Source organism: Typopeltis vanoorti, chromosome 3, assembly GCF_054136105.1.
Source record: "Typopeltis vanoorti isolate ZY-2024b chromosome 3, IOZ_Tvanoo_1.0, whole genome shotgun sequence".
NCBI lineage: Eukaryota > Metazoa > Arthropoda > Arachnida > Uropygi > Thelyphonidae > Typopeltis > Typopeltis vanoorti.
The window spans coordinates 148939224-148960634 of record NC_143551.1 but is presented as its reverse complement, the minus strand read 5'-3'; the positions used below and the strand labels follow the sequence as shown (position 1 = coordinate 148960634).

The window sequence follows — 21411 nt, the reverse complement described above, 5'->3', positions numbered from 1 at the left end:
TACTTAGAATTGGTCAGTATTCAGCATTAAAGGGAATTTTAGTTGCATTTTCTTCACAAAAATAAGTTTAAATACTATTATATAAAGTTTTGAAATGATTTTACAATAAAAATTGATTAAGAGATATTTCTCTGCAGTTATGATTACAATATTATATAAATCAAGTGGATATTAAATCTAGCATTATTTCATTATCATTAGCAGTTTTGTATAAAAGAGCCGAACAGACCAAGAACAACCTTCCTGCCCACCTATTAACATAGAGAAAGCACCAGACATACACCAGAAGTCATTGTTCATATTATTGATTTTGTTTTAGACAAATACATTTCTTTTCCTGTTTCAGTAATTACATGCGAGAACCACTGAGATCAGGGTGACTTAATAAAACTTTGTTGATATCTTGGGCATTTATCAGATGTTAAAAAGTACTAAAGGTAAAAATATCTAAAATATTAGTGTGGCTGGGTGTTTATTTATTTGGTCAAGTGATCGTGTTTTCTATAAGATCTGTTCTAGGGCAACTCGTAAATGCCAGCGAGTGTATTCCCATAAGCTCTCTAGTCAAATTTCGTATGAAACTTTCATAGTTGTGTGTATCAGTTTTATCTTTCTACCCACCTATTAACATAAGTGGGCAGGAAGTGACCATAGAAAAAGCATCAGACATACACCATAGGTCACTGCTCATATCATTCATTTTGTTTTAGACAAATATATTTCTTTTCCTATATTTCAATAATTACATGCAAGAACCACTGAGATCAGTGCTACTTAATAACACATTGTTTTGATATCTTGGGCATTTATCAGATGTTAAAAAATACTAAAGGTAAAAATCTCTAAAATATTAGTGGGTGTGGGTGTTTATTTATTTGCTGCTTTTGAGGCAGGATATGACAAAGCTTCAGGATTTGTGGTCAGAGAATTATTTTAAAAAATCCTGTGAACACAGGATTTTTTTTTTTTTTTTCACAATCTCAATTGCAGAGCTTTGTCACATCCTCAGTTAAGACAGCAAATAAAATAATAATAATAAAAAAGCAAGGTATGATCTCTAAGAGAAGGATGTTTTTTAGAAATACATAGAAAATGGTGCTGTTTTTCCAGTGGATGCTTCAGAGTTCTTGCTGGCATGATCATTCGTATTTGAGCTAATCTGAAAATGTGAACAAACTTCCCCTCTCTTGTTTAGTTACAATATTTGAAATTAAAACATCAATTAACGTTAATAATTGTTGTAGTGAACAGTACATCGATGGGATTAATTTAACAAGTCACTCAACGAGTCCTTCATTTGGGAGTTTACACACTGATAAAAATATGTTTCAATAATTTTTGAATTTTATCTTTACTTACTTTTTTTTCTTTTTCTTTTTTTTTTCCAGTCCTTTATGTCTCCAAGGTATCCTGGTGGACCGAGACCTGGGGTTCGGATGCCACAGCAAGTAGAATTCAATGTAAGTTTTCTATCCAACTAATGTTTTCTGTTTGTATTTTATCTAGTTATAGCTAAGAACTTAAGTCATGTTGGCTGCTAACTTGCATAGCTGGTTTTTATTTAATATTAAGCATTCTGAGCAACATGGTAATGTTAGTAAGAAACTATGATAGATTAGGATAGTATAAAGTCTCCTTTCAGAAATGTTTTGTAAGAAATTCTTGCAGAATTAGTTGCTGGGTATTCACATTCCACAATGAGTTTTATTACTATCTCCATGTCACGACAGTGTTAGAAAATCTGCATTCTTTCAAGGCATTCTTCAGTTTTGGGAACAGCCAAAAGTCACAAGGAAGTAAGTTTGGTTGAATACAAAAGGATGATCCAAGTTTGTGATTGATTATTTAGCCAGAAACTTGCAGTCAGCTATTGTATCATGTGGAGGTGCATTGTTGTGATTAATGATCCAACTGTTTGACCAAAGTTAGGTCTTGTCTTATAAGCAGCTTCATGTGACCTTGTTGGCACTTCTAAATAACAATGTTGGTTTACTTTTAGTTCTTGCTTAACGCATTCAAAGTGAACTATGCCATTATGATCAAAAATAACAGACAAGCATTTGCATCTATCATTGAGACATTTGCACCTTTTTTTTTTTTTCTTGGTGAAAAAAGAAAGTTGCTTCGAAGTCATGAAGCAACTTCACATGCAAACATTGTTTGCTTTCACTTGGATACAGGATGAAACCAAGAATATCATTTCTTGGCATCTTTAATTTATAATATAACGAAGTGAAAAAACTTTCAACATCTATCTCTAATCCAGAGTATTTTAGTAATGGTATATGGAAATATGACTTTTGCATTACTTCAACCTTGTATCACTTCTGGCTCTGGCTCTCAATGATGAGAGATAGCAAAAAGGCCTCAGGATTAATGGCTCACTTTCACCCCTATATTAATTACTCTAGGCCTATGATGAGCACCTTTATTTTTTTCACCTCAAAGGTCAAAACTGGTCTGGATAATGTCCCTTCCCATAATGCATGGCATTATACATGTCTGCAAGGATGTGTGTGCGTGCTGCACTATGAGATGCTAAGGCAATTGATGTGACTTCATTAGCTTTTATATACAGTAGCCCATTCGTGAAGCAACTTCATGCACAAACTTTGTTTGCTTTCACTTGGATAAAGGATGAAACCAAGAATATAATTTTTTGGCATCTTTAATTTATTGTATATTTTGTAAACTACTTTTCTTTAAATGAAACTTACCATATCTTCCTGTATTTCCTGTATTCTTCACTGTATAGGTTATTAATTGAACTTTTTTAAGAACACGTGTTTTTTTATAAAGTAAACACTCACCTCCACTAATCCTACCTGTACTTCATCATGGTATTGTAATTAACAGGTGATGTGGGCAAAGCATATTGGAAGTATATACTTTCAAAAGGGCTAGTATGAAGGCTACATCAATCTTGGCCAATACAGCATTCTCTGGTTGGGTTAGCAGCTCGCCAGAGAACATTTGAAAGACTGATTGGAATTGACCAGGAATGGAATGAGGAAAAGCAAAAGAAGAAATGCTGAGATTTTGAACATTCAGTTTTGGGAACAGCTAAAATTCACAAGGAATCTAAGATCACCAACAAGAAAAGAATTAATTGACTTGAAGATCAAAACATTAAAATTTGTGCAGTATCAGAACCCCCCTCCCCCAAATAAATAAAATTAAAACAATGAGGCATTATATACTAATATGTAGCAGTGAAGAAAAACATGAAAGAGCAATTATAAAGGAGTTGAAATAACATTATATAAATATAAGAGAACAAGTGCAAGAATATAATTACATATCAAGGAGAATATTACATTTAAAGAAAAGAAAACATTATTAAATATTATTAGTGTGCATATCTAGAAATATAAGGATTTTACAAAATGTAACACTCAAAATAAATAAATAAAATGGATATACAGTAATAGTTGAGATTTAAATGCAAGAATGGGAATGTAGCTATTCCAGGTATATACCACATCCTCAAAAATCTCAGCTGGCTAGACTAAATCCTTAGCTTTATCAATTTAATGAAGGAATAAATAGTGAAAATGGAATAAATTTTTTATGGTTTTGTGCAAATAAAAAGTTCATCATCATCATCATCAAATTCCTGCCATGTACCCTCAAGGGGTGTACAGGATATGACAGTACTACATGAAAAAATTACATCATTACTAACTTCCTATCTACAATTTTCCTCCAAATCAGTCTGTTACTTGTCAAGACTCCAACATTATCAGATCTTATATTTCTATCATCTAAGGCACTTTGTACCGTATCAATCCACCTATATCTTGGTCTTCCTCTGGGTCGTTTTCCTGCCAACCTGGCAGAGAACACTTGTTTTGCTAATCTTTCCTCTCCCATTCTATTTAAGTGACCATACCATCTGAGATTAGCTCTGCTAACGCATTCCTGGATGCTGACAATGTCAAGTTCTTTCCTAATATCCTCATTTTTAATATGATATTGCCATTGATGCCATCTGTTCACGCCTCTAATCCTTCTCAGGACTCTCATATCTGCGGTCTCTAGTCTTTGGTCCAGTGTTTTACTTCTGACCCAGCTCTCAGATCCATAAGTTAAAATTGGTTTGAACACAGTCTTGTATACAGCTAATTTAGTGTTCCGACTAATTTCTTTCTTATTCCATATGAATTTATTCAATTGACTTCCCACGATACCAGCTTTGCTGATTCTGTTGTCTATTTCTATATTTAGTTTACCATCTTCAGTAAAAATTGTGCCTAAGTAGCTGAAATGTTTTACTTGTTCCACAGGTTCTCCATTCACAACACAGTTGACATTTTCAATGATTCTGCCTATTTTCATTGTCTTTGTCTTTTTATTGCTGACCTTCATACCATATCTATTACAACAGCTATTCAATTTAGTCAGAGAATCTTGCAGACTTGTAGCGGATTTATTTAGAAGTATAACATCATCCGCATAAAGCAAAGAGCTGACATTAACATCTCCAATTTTGATATCAGGTTTAATACCACATTCCTTCATAATGTGATCCATATAGATAATGAATAACAGAGGGGATAATGTACATCCTTGTCTCACACCAGATTTAACATTAAACCATCTTCCTGTACTTCCTTCAATTCTAACTGCTGACTCACAACTCAAATAAAGACTAAGTATTGCTTGATATAATGCCCCATTGACACCATATAACTGCAGCGTATTGAATAGCTTCTCTCTTGGCACCTTGTCATATGCCTTTTCCAAATCGACAAAACTTAAATACAGATCTTTGTTATATTCCCATGCTTTCTCGACTATTTGTCGTAAAGTGAAGATCTGATCCTGACAACCTCTATTTGGCCTGAATCCAGCTTGTTCTCCACCAAGCTTTTCTTCCACAATTCTTCTCAACCGTTTCTCAAGTATACTTGCATAGATCTTGCCAGGAACACTCAGTAGGGAAATACCTCTGTAATTCTCACATTCAGTTTTATTTCCCTTTTTATATATGGGTACTATGAGAGCTCTACTCCAATCATCGGGAATTCGTCCCTCTGTCCAGGCTTTCTGAACTATGCAGTGCAGCCACTGTAAGACTCTTATACCACCATACTTCAGCATTTCTGGTCGAATATCATCTACTCCTGCTGCCTTTCCACATTTCAAGCCTTTGATGGCTTTTTCTACTTCAAGTATGGATATGTATTCCTGACTGCATGCCTGGTCAGTGTTTTTTATCACTGTGTTGTCATCACTGCTTGTTTCATTTAGCAGTTTTTCAAAGTAATTACTCCATACTTGAAGGATATCTTTTTCTCCTGTTTTCATTTCACCTTTATCATCTCTAATTCCTTTTACAGCACTCTTTCCTCCATTCCTAAGCTTCTTCAACAACCTCCAGAATATTTTGCCACCTTCTTGATATTTATTTTCTCATCAAATAAAAAGTTAAGAATAAATAATGCATTCTTTGATCTTAAAACACAACATAAAATAACATGGGAAAATACAAGACAGCAAAAATCTGTAATAGCTTATGCTATAAGTGACCATAAGTTGTTATTATTGCATGGGCATCTCCTTGGAGTCTGAAGACTGATCATGGGCGACTCAAATTGTCTGCACTATATCTATTATCAGGGCCATCATACCCACTAAGGAATGCCCGTGAGTTTGATGAGCAGCAAAATTATATCTCATCCATAAAAACACTTTTTATGTATGTTGAAATTTTTTTACCTGTTTTCTTGAATTTAGGAGCTACAAAATAGTGCTGGCATTGGGGCAGCATATACCCTAGTAATGGTCCTGTCTACCATTGACTGGCAACCTACTCCACTCATTCACCACTTTCCAAGTGAAAATCCTCACATCCTTGCTAACTACACTCATACTCACTTTCTAGGGGTGACCCCTCCTTATTCTGCCTCCTCTAGCTAAGTTCTGAAATATTTCTTCTGCATTAATCCTATAAAATCCTTTTAGCAACTTAAATGTTTCTATCATATCCCCCTTGTTTGTTGTCCATCAATTAACTTTTGCAACTACAAGCCATCAATCGATCTTCATAGGGAGCATTCCACAGAGGCCACTCACTTCTAGATCCACCACATCCTCAAAAATCTCAGCTGGCTAGACTAAATCCTTAGCTTTATCAATTTTTGAGAGAAGCTCTATCAATAGGATACATGGCTTGTAATCTTTTCATTCCAAAATGCATGACTTGACATTTTTCCACATTAAACTATGCATATTATATTTTATTTATATTGTCAGCCTGTTTAAACCAATGGTGGCATGATTGATACAGGAAATGGATTTGTGCTGTTTGATGCAAGATAGTGTATTTTGTTCTGTTATATATCAGATGCTGCTACACACACAACAGGGATACAGAAAGAATGTAATTATGAATGATTTCAGCTATGGGGATATAAACATAAGGAAGGAGTAAGCATGCAAGACAAAGGTTAAATGAATTATAGAATTACTCAAGGATAAGTACCTTAAGCAGCATGTAATGAACTTTGTGGTACAAGAACATTGGATCTAGTAATAGCATCTGATGATTTGTGTGTAAATGTGTTGATCATGCAGTTTTAACTTAGGAGGTGTTAATATAAGAGCTTTAAATAAGAAGGGAGAGAAGGGACATATGTGGAATCATGAGGCAGGTAATTATAATAAACTTAGACGGCAGATTGGGATGATGCATTGGCATGAGAAACTACATTATAGAGCAATGGGAATTGGTCAGCTACCTCTGACTGTAGTCATAAAGTCCGGAGAATTAATTGCATGAGAATTAAATGGATGAATAACACTCTAAAGCAAGAGCTGCATAAAAAGGAAATATTGTTGGTTTACTATCTGTGAAGAGTGATAGAAGTGAAATCAGATTATGAAAAGTAGTATACCAAAACAGGCCAAAGAATTGCTGTGTAGCAAATAAAAGGAAGAATGACTGTGAAAGAATAACCCTAAAGGATGCTGAACCACCATCCATGCATTAAGGTTATTCTGGAGTTGGATCAAAACAATATATTATCATTCTTGGACACTAATGATAACTTCCTTCAAGCCAACTCTCACTTCTAGCATATCAAAATTGACTTTTACCTAAATAATCACTTTCATTTGCTGCCTTTACCATTCCCCTAATTCTGACAACCATGCTGTCTTTTCTGACTGCTTATTGCTAAAAGTTGATTTCATACATTCTAATTACCCAAATTGCAAAATAGTTTCTAGAAGACTTCATCATCATCATCATCATCATCAAATTCCTGCCATGTACCCTCAAGGGGTGTACAGGATATGACAGTACTACATGAAAAATTACATCATTACTAACTTCCTATCTACAATTTTCCTCCAAATCAGTCTGTTACTTGTCAAGACCCCAACATTATCAGATCTTATATTTCTATCGTCTAAGGCACTTTGTACCGTATCAATCCACCTATATCTTGGTCTTCCTCTGGGTCGTTTTCCTGCCAACCTGGCAGAGAACACTTGTTTTGCTAATCTTTCCTCTCCCATTCTGTTTAAGTGACCATACCATCTGAGATTAGCTCTGCTAACGCATTCCTGGATGCTGACAATGTCAAGTTCTTTCCTAATATCCTCATTTTTAATATGATATTGCCATTGATGCCATCTGTTCACGCCTCTAATCCTTCTCAGGACTCTCATATCTGCGGTCTCTAGTCTTTGGTCAAGTGTTTTACTTCTGACCCAGCTCTCAGATCCATAAGTTAAAATTGGTTTGAACACTGTCTTGTATACAGCTAATTTAGTGTTCCGACTAATTTCTTTCTTATTCCATATGAATTTATTCAATTGACTTCCCGCCATACCAGCTTTGCTGATTCTGTTGTCTATTTCTATATTTAGTTTACCATCTTCAGTAAAAATTGTGCCTAAGTAGCTGAAATGTTTTACTTGTTCCACAGGTTCTCCATTCACAACACAGTTGACATTTTCAATGATTCTGCCTATTTTCATTGTCTTTGTCTTTTTATTGCTGACCTTCATACCATATCTATTACAGCAGCTATTCAATTTAGTCAGAGAATCTTGCAGACTTGTAGCGGATTTATTGAGAAGTATAACATCATCTGAATAAAGCAAAGAGCTGACATTAACATCTCCAATTTTGATATCAGGTTTAATACCACATTCCTTCATAATGTGATCCATATAGATAATGAATAACAGAGGGGATAATGTACATCCTTGTCTCACACCAGATTTAACATTAAACCATCTTCCTGTACTTCCTTCAATTCTAACTGCTGACTCACAACTCAAATAAAGACTAAGTATTGCTTGATATAATGCCCCATTGACACCATATAACTGCAGAGTATTGAATAGCTTCTCTCTTGGCATCTTGTCATATGCCTTTTCCAAATCGACAAAACTTAAATACAGATCTTTGTTATATTCCCATGCTTTCTCGACTATTTGCCGTAAAGTGAAGATCTGATCCTGACAGCCTCTATTTGGCCTGAATCCAGCTTGTTCTCCACCAAGCTTTTCTTCCACAATTCTTCTCAACCGTTTCTCAAGTATACTTGCATAGATCTTGCCAGGAACACTCAGTAGGGAAATACCTCTGTAATTCTCACATTCAGTTTTATTTCCCTTTTTATATATCGGTACTATGAGAGCTCTACTCCAATCATCGGGAATTCGTCCCTCTGTCCAGGCTTTCTGAATTATGCAGTGCAGCCACTGTAAGACTCTTATACCACCATACTTCAGCATTTCTGGTCGAATATCATCTACTCCTGCTGCCTTTCCACATTTCAAGCCTTTGATGGCTTTTTCTACTTCAAGTATGGATATGTATTCCTGACTGCATGCCTGGTCAGTGTTTTTTATCACTGTGCTGTCATCACTGCTTGTTTCATTTAGCAGTTTTTCAAAGTAATTACTCCATACTTCAAGGATATCTTTTTCTCCTGTTTTCATTTCACCTTTATCATCTCTAATTCCTTTTACAGCACTCTTTCCTCCATTCCTAAGCTTCTTCAACAACCTCCAGAATATTTTGCTACCTTCTTGATATTTATTTTCTATATTCTTGCCAAAGTCCTCCCATGACTTTTGTTTAGCTAGTTTTACACACTGTTTAGCTTTCTTACATTTGTCTCTGTATTCTGTAGGAGTAAAAGCTGACTTATTTGCCAGGAACTTTTGATATGCTTTCTTCTTTTCCTTCACTGCCTCTTTAACTTCCTGTGTCCACCAGGGAGTTCTGATTTTTTTATCCTTGCATACAACCTCACCACATGCCTCTCTGGCAGAATCAATCAATGTTTCCTTCAGAGTTTGCCACTGAATCTCCAAGGTTTGATTCCTGTTCTCAAACTCTTTCATTTTCTTTTCAATAATTTTTCTGTATTTTAGTCTACAGTTCACATCTGAGAGCTGCTCAACTTTTATTCGGTTTAAAACTTTCTTACATGTTATTCTTTTCGATATGAAATTCAATTTTATCCTGCTCAAGACTAAATAGTGATCACTTCCAATTTCAAATCCTCTGTACACTCTGGTGTCCTGCACCAGGGAGAAAACATCACTATCAACAATAACATAGTCAATGAGACTTTTCTTATTCCTAGCCTCTTCTCTCCATGAGAATTTGTGCACATTTTTATGTTGGAACATGGTGTTAGTAATAACCAGTCCATGTCCTGAGCAGAAATCCAACAGATATTTGCCATTATTATTAGCTTTGCTCTTTTCTCCAAATTTTCCCAAAATATTTTTGTATGTCTCACAATCATTTCCTACTCTGCTATTTAGATCCCCAACAAGGACCAACTTTTCCTTTTTCATTGTGTCAGTTGCTTTTTCTAAAGCCTCAAAAAATTCCTCCACTTCTACCTTAGTAGAACCTTCTGTGGGACCATAGGCACAAATAAGTCTCATTGTCCAGTTCCCCATTCTCATATTTGCCCACATTACTCTACTTGAGACTGACTGCCATTCAAAAAGATTAGCCTCGTATTTTGTGTTGAATACTATGGCTACTCCTTCTTTTCCTTGATTGTCATTGCCTGAATATAACATTTTGTATTTATTGCTCAGAAAGATCTCACCAGTTTTGGTCTTTTTTGTTTCAGTCACCTCTATTATGTCGATCTGGTACTTATCTAATTCCTCAGCTAGCTCCATTTCTTTGCCATTCAGGCTTCTTACGTTGATAGTACCGATTTTTAACTCTGGTGATGTTGAGTTGGGGTTTGTTTTCAGATTTGTTCCAGTAGCTGACTTTTCGCTGTTCGCCCTGGTTCCCTGGCGAAAACAACGGGGGCCTTGTTTAACCGGGCGACGCCCCAGCCGGCATGAAATTTTGTCATGTTGTACCATCATTTTTTATTTTGGTTTAACCAATAAGAATACAATTTGGTCGGCTAAATCCCAAATTGCCAGCCCATCCTCGTTCGTTCAGTATCAAAGTAGATACCCAACAGGGTGCACCACGAGAAGGTGAGGATTGGACATTAGGTCAGAAGCCCTGGTCGGTTCTCCGCATTCCTTTAAAGGCTATGTGGAGGTCTCCTCTCAGTTATACAGCTTTGACCCTTAAGCACCCCTCTAATCCTTCTCAGGACTCTCATATCTGCAGTCTCTAGTCTTTGGTCAAGTGTTTTACTTCTGACCCTGCTCTCAGATCCATAAGTTAAAATTGGTTTGAACACTGTCTTGTATACAGCTAATTTAGTGTTCCGACTAATTTCTTTCTTATTCCATATGAATTTATTCAATTGACTTCCCGCCATACCAGCTTTGCTGATTCTGTTGTCTATTTCTATATTTAGTTTACCATCTTCAGTAAAAATTGTGCCTAAGTAGCTGAAATGTTTTACTTGTTCCACAGGTTCTCCATTCACAACACAGTTGACATTTTCAATGATTCTGCCTATTCAGTCTAGAAGACTTGGACATCCATAACTCAAACTCACTCCCCTTCTCTAACTTGAGAGATCAAGCTGAATCATTCATCATGGTCTATCACAAATAGTTAACCTACCAACCAGAAAAACAGACAGTCTTCATCATTTTTCCAACACTGTACCTTTACCAACTTTTACCTTTAACCAACTCTTCTTTCAAATACACTGTAGATGTCTACTCTCCTCTTGGAAACACTGACCATAATCTTATCCAAGTCTCCATTTTTATAGATTTACACTAAGTAATAATCGAAAGAATCCTCACCAGAGTCAGGGAATTCATTCCAGACTCCACTGTAAAACTCCAACCACTATCCAAGTCCTGGTTCTCTCACAAAATGTGCCTTTGCAGTTGATGATAAAAATGTGGCATATGTTTGGTTGCTCAAATCAAAAACTCTAGCTTCTCATTCAGCATACACTACAACCTAAAAAGAGATGTCAAAAACTTAACAGTTCCAGAGTAAGCTTGATAAGAATGAAATGCAATAAGCTTGCCTCCTACTTAACTGGCAGTTGAGCCTTCTGGTCACTTGTGAAGGTTGTTGGGCATTACTTCTGCTATTCCTTGTTTAACCCTTTTTTCACATCCTGATGGTGCTATGGTAACCTTACCCGAATGATCAAAGCCTCAAGATCCTCCATAGCCAGTGACTTAAATTCTGATCTTAGTATTCTCAAATGGGTAAACACAACTCTCTGAATTTCAGTGCTATTAAAAACTCTGGTCTGTCTTATTACCTACAAGAAAGATCTTATTTCACTCCCATTTGCATTTAATAATGTTCCAGTATCCTTTCATGATCAGTTTTCTCTTCTTGGGCTGGCTGCCACAAAAGATACAGCAGGAAAACATTTGATCATGTTTTCCTGCTGTATCTCTGGAGTGTGAAATAGCTATATCTCCTTATATTCACAGCTATCCCATTTCTGATTAGGAGTATTAATCTGATATGTTTGTACATGCTGTAATCATTGTTTCTGAGAGACTGGATTACTGAATATGAAATATTTAGTATTTAGGATTCAGTTTTTTTTATGGGGATTGCACTCATGGGGAAGAACAGTATATGGGAGATCATTCTAAAGAACATAGGTGAATGGAATGAAGGAAGATAATGAGAATTTCATTCAGTTGGATTTTGGCAGTGTGTGGGTGTTGACCAATGGCTGCTGCAATTCTTGCATGATTAAAAGTAATTGGATGAATGGTGGTGGCCAGTTGGGCAGAACAATGCCCAAGGGGGGGGGGGGGACTCTATTCACAGTTGCTAATGTATTGAGCTCTTCTGAAGACCCCCAACTCTGCCGCCACAATACTTAGTCTATAGAATTTTATTCAAACTTCAACTTTATTTATTTAGATGAATAAAGATGAATTATGTAAATTTCCTTGCTTTTGCAAACAGGAGGCACAATGGATATTTGATTTACTTTTAAATAATCCAAAATACTAACTAGAAAAAAAAAAAAAAGACTTAAGGGAACTCTGAAACCAATACAGTACCAGCAAAAATTATGGTCTTAAATTTTCATACATGTAAGCTTTCCCTGCAATTAATCCTTGTCCAGATATTCAAGGGCATAACTTCTTGTGTTGGGATGGGAGGATTTAAAACCAAAACATTTCAGCTAGGAAGAGCAACAGCAACAAACAGTATGTTATATACCATCCACTGTGGAAAAGAACTTAAGAATGCTTGAGGATATTCTAGGCCCACAGATAATATCATTTACCAAATCTTATGTAACCAATAGAATTCCAGACACTGTTATTAAGAGAATAACAGGATACTTAAATACTTGGGTTTTAGCAGCACAGCTACTGGGATGACTCTAAGCACTTACAAGCCTCTTCAAAAAACGGGACTTGATGCCTCTGGAAATGAACCAATGTACATTTCTTATAAATTGGTATCAGATAAAAAATAATCAGATATTTCATGATCATGATAAGATATATCATGATCATCAAATTCCTGATATGTGTTTTCAATAAGTGTACAGGATACTTTTTTTTTTTTTTTTTTTAATACTATGGTATTATTATTACACCAGATCATAGAGGTCAAATTCATGTATTTTATACAGCACATTTTCTGGGTTGTTATAAAGTTCACATTTGGAAATATTCATACAATTTAGTAAATTCATTGCCGATGTTACAGATTTTGCAGATCGGGAAGACTTTTATGCCATTGCTAAACTTGATTGGTCTTGTGTGGTCAGTCTTGAGGCGAGAGATCATGGTAGTGGCACAATGATTAAACTTGGAGTTGATGCTAGCTCCTGGTTCTTCTGCTGAATACCAGTGGTGAATCATGTACTGGAGATTCGTTCTTTTTATGTTTTGTATTTGAGTGGTTTTAAAAAGATTGAAATCTGTGGTGTCACTGGATGTTGCAGCCATTTTTGCTACTTCATCTGCAGTTTCATTTCCCTTTAATCCCACATGGAATGGGATCCATTGGAAAATTATTTCAGAATCCTTATGTAGTTTATGTTTTTTGCTATGTCTCTAAGTATTTCTTGATAGCTTGAAGGGCTGCTAAGGAATCTGTGAAATATATAAACTCCTTTGGGTTTTGTTTATCCAAATGTTGCGGTGCTGTGTTAGTGGTTATTAATTCTGCGTGGTATGAGTTGCATCCAATACTGTTAGTTGTTTTTAGTTCTATATTTTGAGAGCCATAGATGAGTACGCCACTCCCAGAATTTCCATTTGGATTTTTGGAGCCATCTGTGTAGATCTTTATTGAGTCAGGTCCATATTCCATTATTTTTGAAAGACCTAATGATCTCAAGATTTCAGGGTTTCTAGGCTTTTTTTCTCATGTTTCCCTATTTCAAAGTTGATAACTATATTTTTCCTGTCTTGATTTGGAGGAAATGCTGGGTAGTTGGCTATTTTATTTGGACAATCCAAGGGAATTTTATTTTCCATGATTTCATGCATTGTTGATTTTTTCTTTATTCTATTTGTTGGTTGACAATTTTTAAAAAGTTCACTTGTTCTATGATGTGCAAGGTTAGTTCTTTTTTCTACAAATTTAGTAAGATTTTCTTGCCACCTAATTTTTAAAGGAACAAGGTTGGATTCGAATCTGCTATTTTTCCAGGAATTGTGTTCCTTAGTGCACATATGATTCTAGCTGCATTTTTCTGAATTTTTATAAGCTTGTCTAAACTGGTTTGTGATGTTTGCATCCAGATAGGCGAATTTGCACACCATCGCGCTAGGCCGCACGAAGGAAGTCTTGGTTTCGAGTCTAGTCGGCGACTAGAGGAAATTTTTCTAAGCCTTTTTTCGACCGGTTCCCGAGTTAGTCGATCTCTGGCACGGGCAAGCAGGTTTTTCCTCCCGGAAACTCGGGTTTTTCGTCCTGTAAACTCAAGAAAATCGACCGTAGAACCCACATTATTTCAGACATTAAATATATTGTGTTAGGGTTAGAGACCACGAGATGGCGGCACATTTGAGCCGTCTCTCTTCACTGCGTACCGCTTAATTAGTGATAGCCTTGGGCCATCTGTCTCTGATTGGGTACCAGTGGAGATTGAACTGCCCACTCAGTCTCCAAAAGTTAGATAGGGCTAAATGGCCTCGCCTACTCCCGTATATACGGGAATAAAAAGGCGTTAGCAGATTTTTTTTTTTTTTTTTCTAATTTTTAAAGGAACAAGGTTGGATTCGAATCTGCTATTTTTCCAGGAATTGTGTTCCTTAGTGCACATATGATTCTAGCTGCATTTTTCTGAATTTTTATAAGCTTGTCTAAACTGGTTTGTGATGTTTGCATCCAGATAGGCGAAACATATTCCATTATGGGTCGGATAATAGAGGTGTATGTGACTTTTAAGGTTTTAGCATCGGCTCCCCCACTCTTTACCTGAGATACTTTTCATGATATTTAGTCTTCTTTTTGCTCTGACTGCAACATTGTTGATATGTTTATTGAAGCTTAGTAATGGATCCAGAGCAACTTCGAGGTATTTGGGTTTTCATTAAAGGTAATTAGTGGACTGTTTAGTCTCTTTGGTCTCCACTTTCTGAGGTGGTTATTAATGGTAAATACACAAATTTCTGATTTAATATGGTTAATTTTGATTTTTTGATATTCACAGTATGTAGATAAACTTTCAATGGCTTTGTTTAAGTGACCTTCTGCTGTTTCTAGGTTGTTGTGAGCTGAGAATAGGACCAAATCATCAGCAAACATAGCTATCTTTGTTTCTTTATTTATATTTTTATCTAAGTCATTTAAGTAGATGGAAAAAAAGAGTTGGCTCAAAATTCTGCCTTGAGGGAGTCCTTGTCTTATTTTCACTTTCTTGGAAAAGGTATTATTTATCCTAATTCGAATTGTTCTATTTCTTAGAAAGTCCTAAATCCAGTTTAGAACTTTCCCTTCTATTCCAATATGACAAAGTTTGGAAAAGAGTTTCTGCCTCCACACCTTGTCAAAGGCATTGCTAAAATCTATAAAGGCTGCAATGGTGGATTTGGTAGGTTTGGTCTGGAAGTTATCTTGAATTGTCTGGGTTAAGTAGAAAAGTTGATCAGTTGTTGAGTGATTTCTTCTAAAGGCAGCCTGAAAATGTGTTAGTATACTATTTTTGTTTAGATAGTAATTCTTACGTTGGAGTATCATTTTTTCCCATCAATTTGCCTGGAATTGAAGTCAGTGAAATTGGTCTATAACTTCCTGGTTGGTCTTGAGGTTTGTTAGGCTTTAAGATTGGTATGATTGTGTCTGTCTTCTTTTGAAGCTTTTCCTTGTTTTAGGCTATTGTTGTACGGTAAAGCCCCGAAGTTACGCGGTAGGTGGGACCAACAAAAAGCGCGTAAGTCGAATTCGCGTAACTGGGTATAATTTTGCATGTAATTTATATATACAAACATACAATTGGGACCAAAGGTTTACAAAAACACCTATATTTTTTAAGAAATATAATCATAATTGTAGTTTTTTGTACATAAAAAAAAGAAAGTTATTTCGATGTTGATGGTTTCATAAAATCTAATAGATTCGTCCGACGGTATAATGTCTTTTTCGTGTCACGCAAAATTTCTTCATAGCAAGCTAATGAAGCTTGCTATGAAGAAATTTTTTATCCCTTGCCTTGTGGCTACAATTCATTCCTTGTCAGAATCTATGTCCTCCAAAATCTGTAAACCTTTCTTTTATGATTGTTCTTACTGTGGATTCCTGTAGATCGAACTTTGCTAGCTCACAAATTTTCATTCTGCCTTCAAAATCCTTAATAATGTTGAGTTTTGTTTCCAAAGTCGATGTTTTTCTTTTCTTGCTAGCTATATCAGAATCAGACTTGCTTCTTTTGGACGACATTATTATTTTTTATGTGATAAAATTTTTATCAAGAACATAACATTAAACAATCGCAAGGGTTGTAGACTATAAAAATCGTGCATGAATGGAGACCACGCGAAACACGTCAGTGCTTGTTCACAGCATGTGCAACACTGGCGAATGCAACCGGTGCCTGAAAGATACGACTAGTGGTGAGGCATGAAGCGGGACGGGAATACGTACATATAAGAAACTGCGTAGCTCCAGATTCGCATAAATCGAGGTATGACTGTATAGGCAAAGTAGCCAATCTAGGGCAAGGGAAGAAAGATGCTTGATCATAATTCCTCGTATGTTATCTGGTCCACATGATTTATTTGTATCTAGTCTCTCCAAGGCATCTCTCACTTCAGCGATTGTAAATGGATCCCAGAATAATTTGTTTTTATATTTTGGGGAATTTGCAGCGTTTTTCTCCTGTCAAGCCTGTTTTGATATTTGATGGCCTTTCCTAGTATTCATCGCTAGTTTGCTTATATTTTGAAAATGAAAGGCCAATGTATTTGCAATCTCCCTGTCTCCTGTTTTGATATTTCCATCTGGATCTTTTAGCGTGTTAGTCTCACTTGCCTTTGGTAGGTCTCTTTTGTAAATTAGCAGTCAGTTTTCAAAGTTTGGTATCTGAAGTGTTTCGATTTAAGTTGTGTCAAAATTTTTGCCACCTAGTTCTTTGTAATATATTATATTTGATGGCCTGTTTTGATATTTGATGGCCTTTCCTAGTATTCATCACTAGTTTGCTTATATTTTGAAAATGAAAGGCCAATGTATTTGCAATCTCCCTGTCTCCTGTTTTGATATTTCCATCTGGATCTTTTAGCGTGTTAGTCTCACTTGCCTTTGGTAGGTCTCTTTGTAAATTAGCAGTCAGTTTTCAAAGTTTGGTATCTGAAGTGTTTCGATTTAAGTTGTGTCAAAATTTTTGCCACCTAGTTCTTTGTAATATATTATATTTTTGTTTAATTTCAGCATTTATTTGGTCTGTTTTGGAACCAGTAGGAAGCAACCATACCCCAGTAACTCAATCCTGGTTTCTGGAAAGCTTCCAATTTTTAAGATGTTAAATAATTCATTTCATTTAGTTATTTTACTGGCAAGTTCCTGGTGAACCTTTGTGTAGTTTGAAATAACTTTTCTCCTATAGTATTTTTCTTTGCTGCATTTAGGATAGTATTCTTCCAGGTTATGTAGGTCTTTGTCTAAGTCATCATGGTATGTGCAATCTCTCAGCATTTTACTTACTTCATCCTTGTATTTCTCCCAATTTGCCTTCTAGAAGTTCCAATGATATTTTCTTTTTTGGGTGGGTCTAATTATTTTCGGGTTCAGGTTGATTAATACTGGGGTACGGTCGTTTCCTACCAGTTCCAAACCAGACCATATAGCTTTGCCGTGAAGATCTGGAGAGACCACTGTAATATCTAAGGCATCTTTTGTACCATAAGAATGAGACAGGTAAATGGGTTTTCCACTGTTGAGAGTTATTAGACCTGTTTCATCTAAGAAATTACTCAGGTTTTCTCCTCTTGAGTTTATTTCCTCAGAACCCCATAACAGGTGTCTGGTCTGGCGCAGTACAGTATTGACGCTACTCATAGTGTCCAGTGGGATAAAGCTGTTCTCCTCCATAGATGCAGATTCAAATATGAACGCTTATTCAAAGAAAGTTGTGAAACTGTCTTTCTCTCTCAAAGATCTGGGAGACTTTTATCTTATGTAAAAAATCATTTATCTTAATAGATTAAATTTGTTATTTTCTATTATTTCCTAGCACGCGGTAACAATTGTATTTTAATAGGTGATCCACCAAACGTTTTGCTTGTATTCCATTCCTATTACTGTAACAGACACTGAAGATGTACTGTTAATTTTAGTACGAAATATTTGTCTTTTTAGTAATTAAAGATATCATGGTGTTTTTATGTGTTTCTTTATTATTTAATTTACTATGTCACAGGTTCCTCTTAAAATCATAGTCAATGAGACTTTTCTTATTCCTTGCCTCTTCTCTCTGTGAATTTTTGCACATTTTTATGTTGGAACATGGTGTTAGTAATAACCAGTCCATGTCCTGAGCAGAAATCCAACAGGTATTTGCCATTATTATTAGTTTTGCTCTTTTCTCCAAATTTTCCCAAAATATATTTGTATGTCTGACAATCTTTTCTTACTCTGCTATTTAGATCCCCAACAGGACCAACTTTTCCTTTTTCATTGTATCAGTTGCTTTCTCTAAAGCATCAAAAAATTCTTCCACTTCTACCTTAGTAGAACCTTCTGTGGGACCATAGGCACAAATAAGTCTCATTGTCCAATTCGCCATTCTGATATTTGCCACATCACTCTACTTGAGACTGCCTGCCATTCAAGAAGATTAGCCTCATATTTAGTGTTGAATACTATGGCTACCCCTTCTTTTCCTTAATTGTCATTGCCCGAATATAACATTTTGGATTTATTGCTCAGAAAGATCTCACCAGTTTTTGTCTTTTTTGTTTCAGTCGCCCCTATTATGTCAATCTGGTACTTATCTAATTCCTCAGCTAGCTCCATTTCTTTGCCATTCAGGCTTCTTATGTTGATAGTACCGATCTTTAACTCTGGTGATGTTGAATTGGGGTGTGCTTTCAGATTTGTTCCAGTAGCTGACTTTTCACTGTTCGGCCTTGTTCCCTGATGAAAACAACGGGGGGCCTTGTTTAACCTGGCGACGCCCCAGCCAGCATGAAATTTTGTCATGTTGTTCCATCATTTTGTATATTATTTTAAGCCAATAAGAATACAATTCGGTCAGCTAAATCCCAAATTGCCAGCCCATCCTTGTTCGTTCAGTGTCCAGATAGATACCCAACAGGTGCACCATGAGAAGGTGAGGATTGGACATTAAGTTAGAAGCCCTGGTCGGTTCTCCACATTCCTTTAAAGACTATGTGGAGGTCTCTCAGTTATACAGCTTTGACCCTTAAGCACCCCAATAGTGCACTCTAGTGGGTTAAAACTGGGCATCCTTGAGTGTTGGGCTGAAGTACAGAATAAGCAATATGATATTCTGTGGAATGTAAAAGAGTAATGTATTGAGGAGTATAATCCAAGAGAAACCAGCTGAGCATCATTGCATTGGGACTGCTGCTCTTTCATTTATATATGAATGACATAAATGATTTGAGGGGACTTATTCAATTTTACTGATGATGCAACACTAGTTTTGACAATAGGTAATAATGATAATGTGATCCTGCAGGGTGATGTAAACAGATGACAGTGCAGGCGAAGGATAAGTTGCCAGTTTAATGTGGCCCTGTGTGAGGTTATGCACTTTGGGATGAAAAGTATATAAGATGCACTACACTGATGGAACTGAACTGCAGAAAATTGACAAAGCTAGTGATTTGGGAGTAACAGTAGACAGGGAATTAATATTTGGAGGAATATTAATTCCCTGTCTGCAAAAGTGGGTAGAATAGCCCAAAGGATCATGTGGATGTTGAAAAATACTGACAAGTAAAGATAATGAAGCTATTATTTTACTTCGTATATTACTGTCTGGAATATTCTGCACAGATGTGATAACTGGGTTTCTTTTGAATGAGTAAGTGCTGGAAAGGATCCAGAAGTGAACATCCAAGACAATGAACAGCTTGTTGATACAGAAATTAGTTGATAGCAGAAAAAAGGGGATATATAATCAAAGCATAAGTTACTAAATGGGGTTTGTTTTGTAAGACTGATATGAGAAACGTTTTGGTACATGACAAGATGGGATAGAACAATAGGTCATGCCAGGAAGTCCTATAAGAATGTGATTAGTCATGATGTAGGTATTAAAATTTTTTACTTGGAGAGTAGTATTATGAGTGAATAGGTTGCCAGAACCATTTGAGTTTATATCTGTGAATGAATTAATGCATGGCAGGCATTGTGTGTATCACGGTTACCATTCTTGAGTCTTTTAATTCTGAGATGCTCGTAGTAACAATTTATCAGAATCCTTTCCTTTAGTGTTACATGGTTATCAGCATTCATTTTACACAAATTATGGACATCTACAAGCGTATTATAACATGGTTGTAGAGTCCATAATTTGTGTAAAATATAAATTAAGTAACAATTTGACTTTTTTTTTTTAGTGTTGCAATTGGTCACTTTATTAGATTTACAAAATGTCTTCCTTCTGCATTTAATAAAGTAGAAAAAAAATTATAGCTATCGTTTAGGTGTGCCCCTTTTTTTAATGCCATTGGGTTTTTACTCAAGAATTCTTAGGGCATTGCAGATGTATTTTAGAGACAAATATATGTAGCATAATAGAAGAAAATTCGCACATACCTTTTCTTGGATGTTGTTACCTGTCTTCTTTCTGCGATGTGCATACTTCTGCTGTTATGGTGTTAAAAGGGAAGTGGGGGGGGGGTTAGGCAATGTGGGAGAATTAATTTGAAAAAAACCCGGGTTTTTTTATATAATATATACATATATTATTTTTAAGGATGGGCAGAGCACTTTTTTTTTTTTTGTGGGGTAGGAAAGAGATGAAAGAGGAGGCTGAAAATAGAGACCTTTTTTTGAGAAAGGGGAAAGGTTTATGGGAAAAGGGGGCCAGGAAGAGGGTTAACGGGGTGCGAGCCGTTTCGACCGTGTGTGTGTGTCGTCTGAACTCGTGGAGGAAGTGGATGTTATGCCATGTCGGCTTGGTGTTTCTGCCTTTGAAGTGCTTGAGTTATCGCCTCTTGGTGATAGGCGATAACTTTAATGTTATAATATAACATTAGCAATGTTCTCAAAATGGCTGAAGACATGGACCCCAATGTTGAACGCTACTTAATAATAGAAATGAAAGTACATGATGCGTTTGCTTGCTATAAACAAATTTATGATGAAAAGAAGGGGAATAAGCAAAGCACATTGGGCATTTTCATCAAAAAACAAAGGTTACGCCAAAAGAGCTACAGCCTGATCGTTCGCATAGGGAAGATGAAGATGTGATTGTGGAAGAAGATTTGGGTGATTATTCTCCTGTTTTATAGTGGCAGTAACACACAATACAGTTTTATAATAAGGTTTAAAATTTAAAATGACAGTATACTTAT

General features: G+C 35.9%; 1 protein-coding gene across 5 annotated transcripts in view; it reads left to right on the top strand.

Annotated features, from left to right (window-relative positions):
• LOC150108648 (single-stranded DNA-binding protein 3-like) overlaps nt 1–21411 on the top strand; it is a 511764-nt gene that overhangs the window by 167295 nt on the left and 323058 nt on the right. For all 5 annotated transcript variants that reach the window (XM_090416121.1, XM_090416119.1, XM_090416120.1 and 2 more), the window contains exon 8: nt 1389–1460. In XM_090416121.1, coding sequence (XP_090272247.1) covers nt 1389–1460 — 72 coding nt within the window. The remainder of the gene's footprint in view (nt 1–1388; nt 1461–21411) is intronic.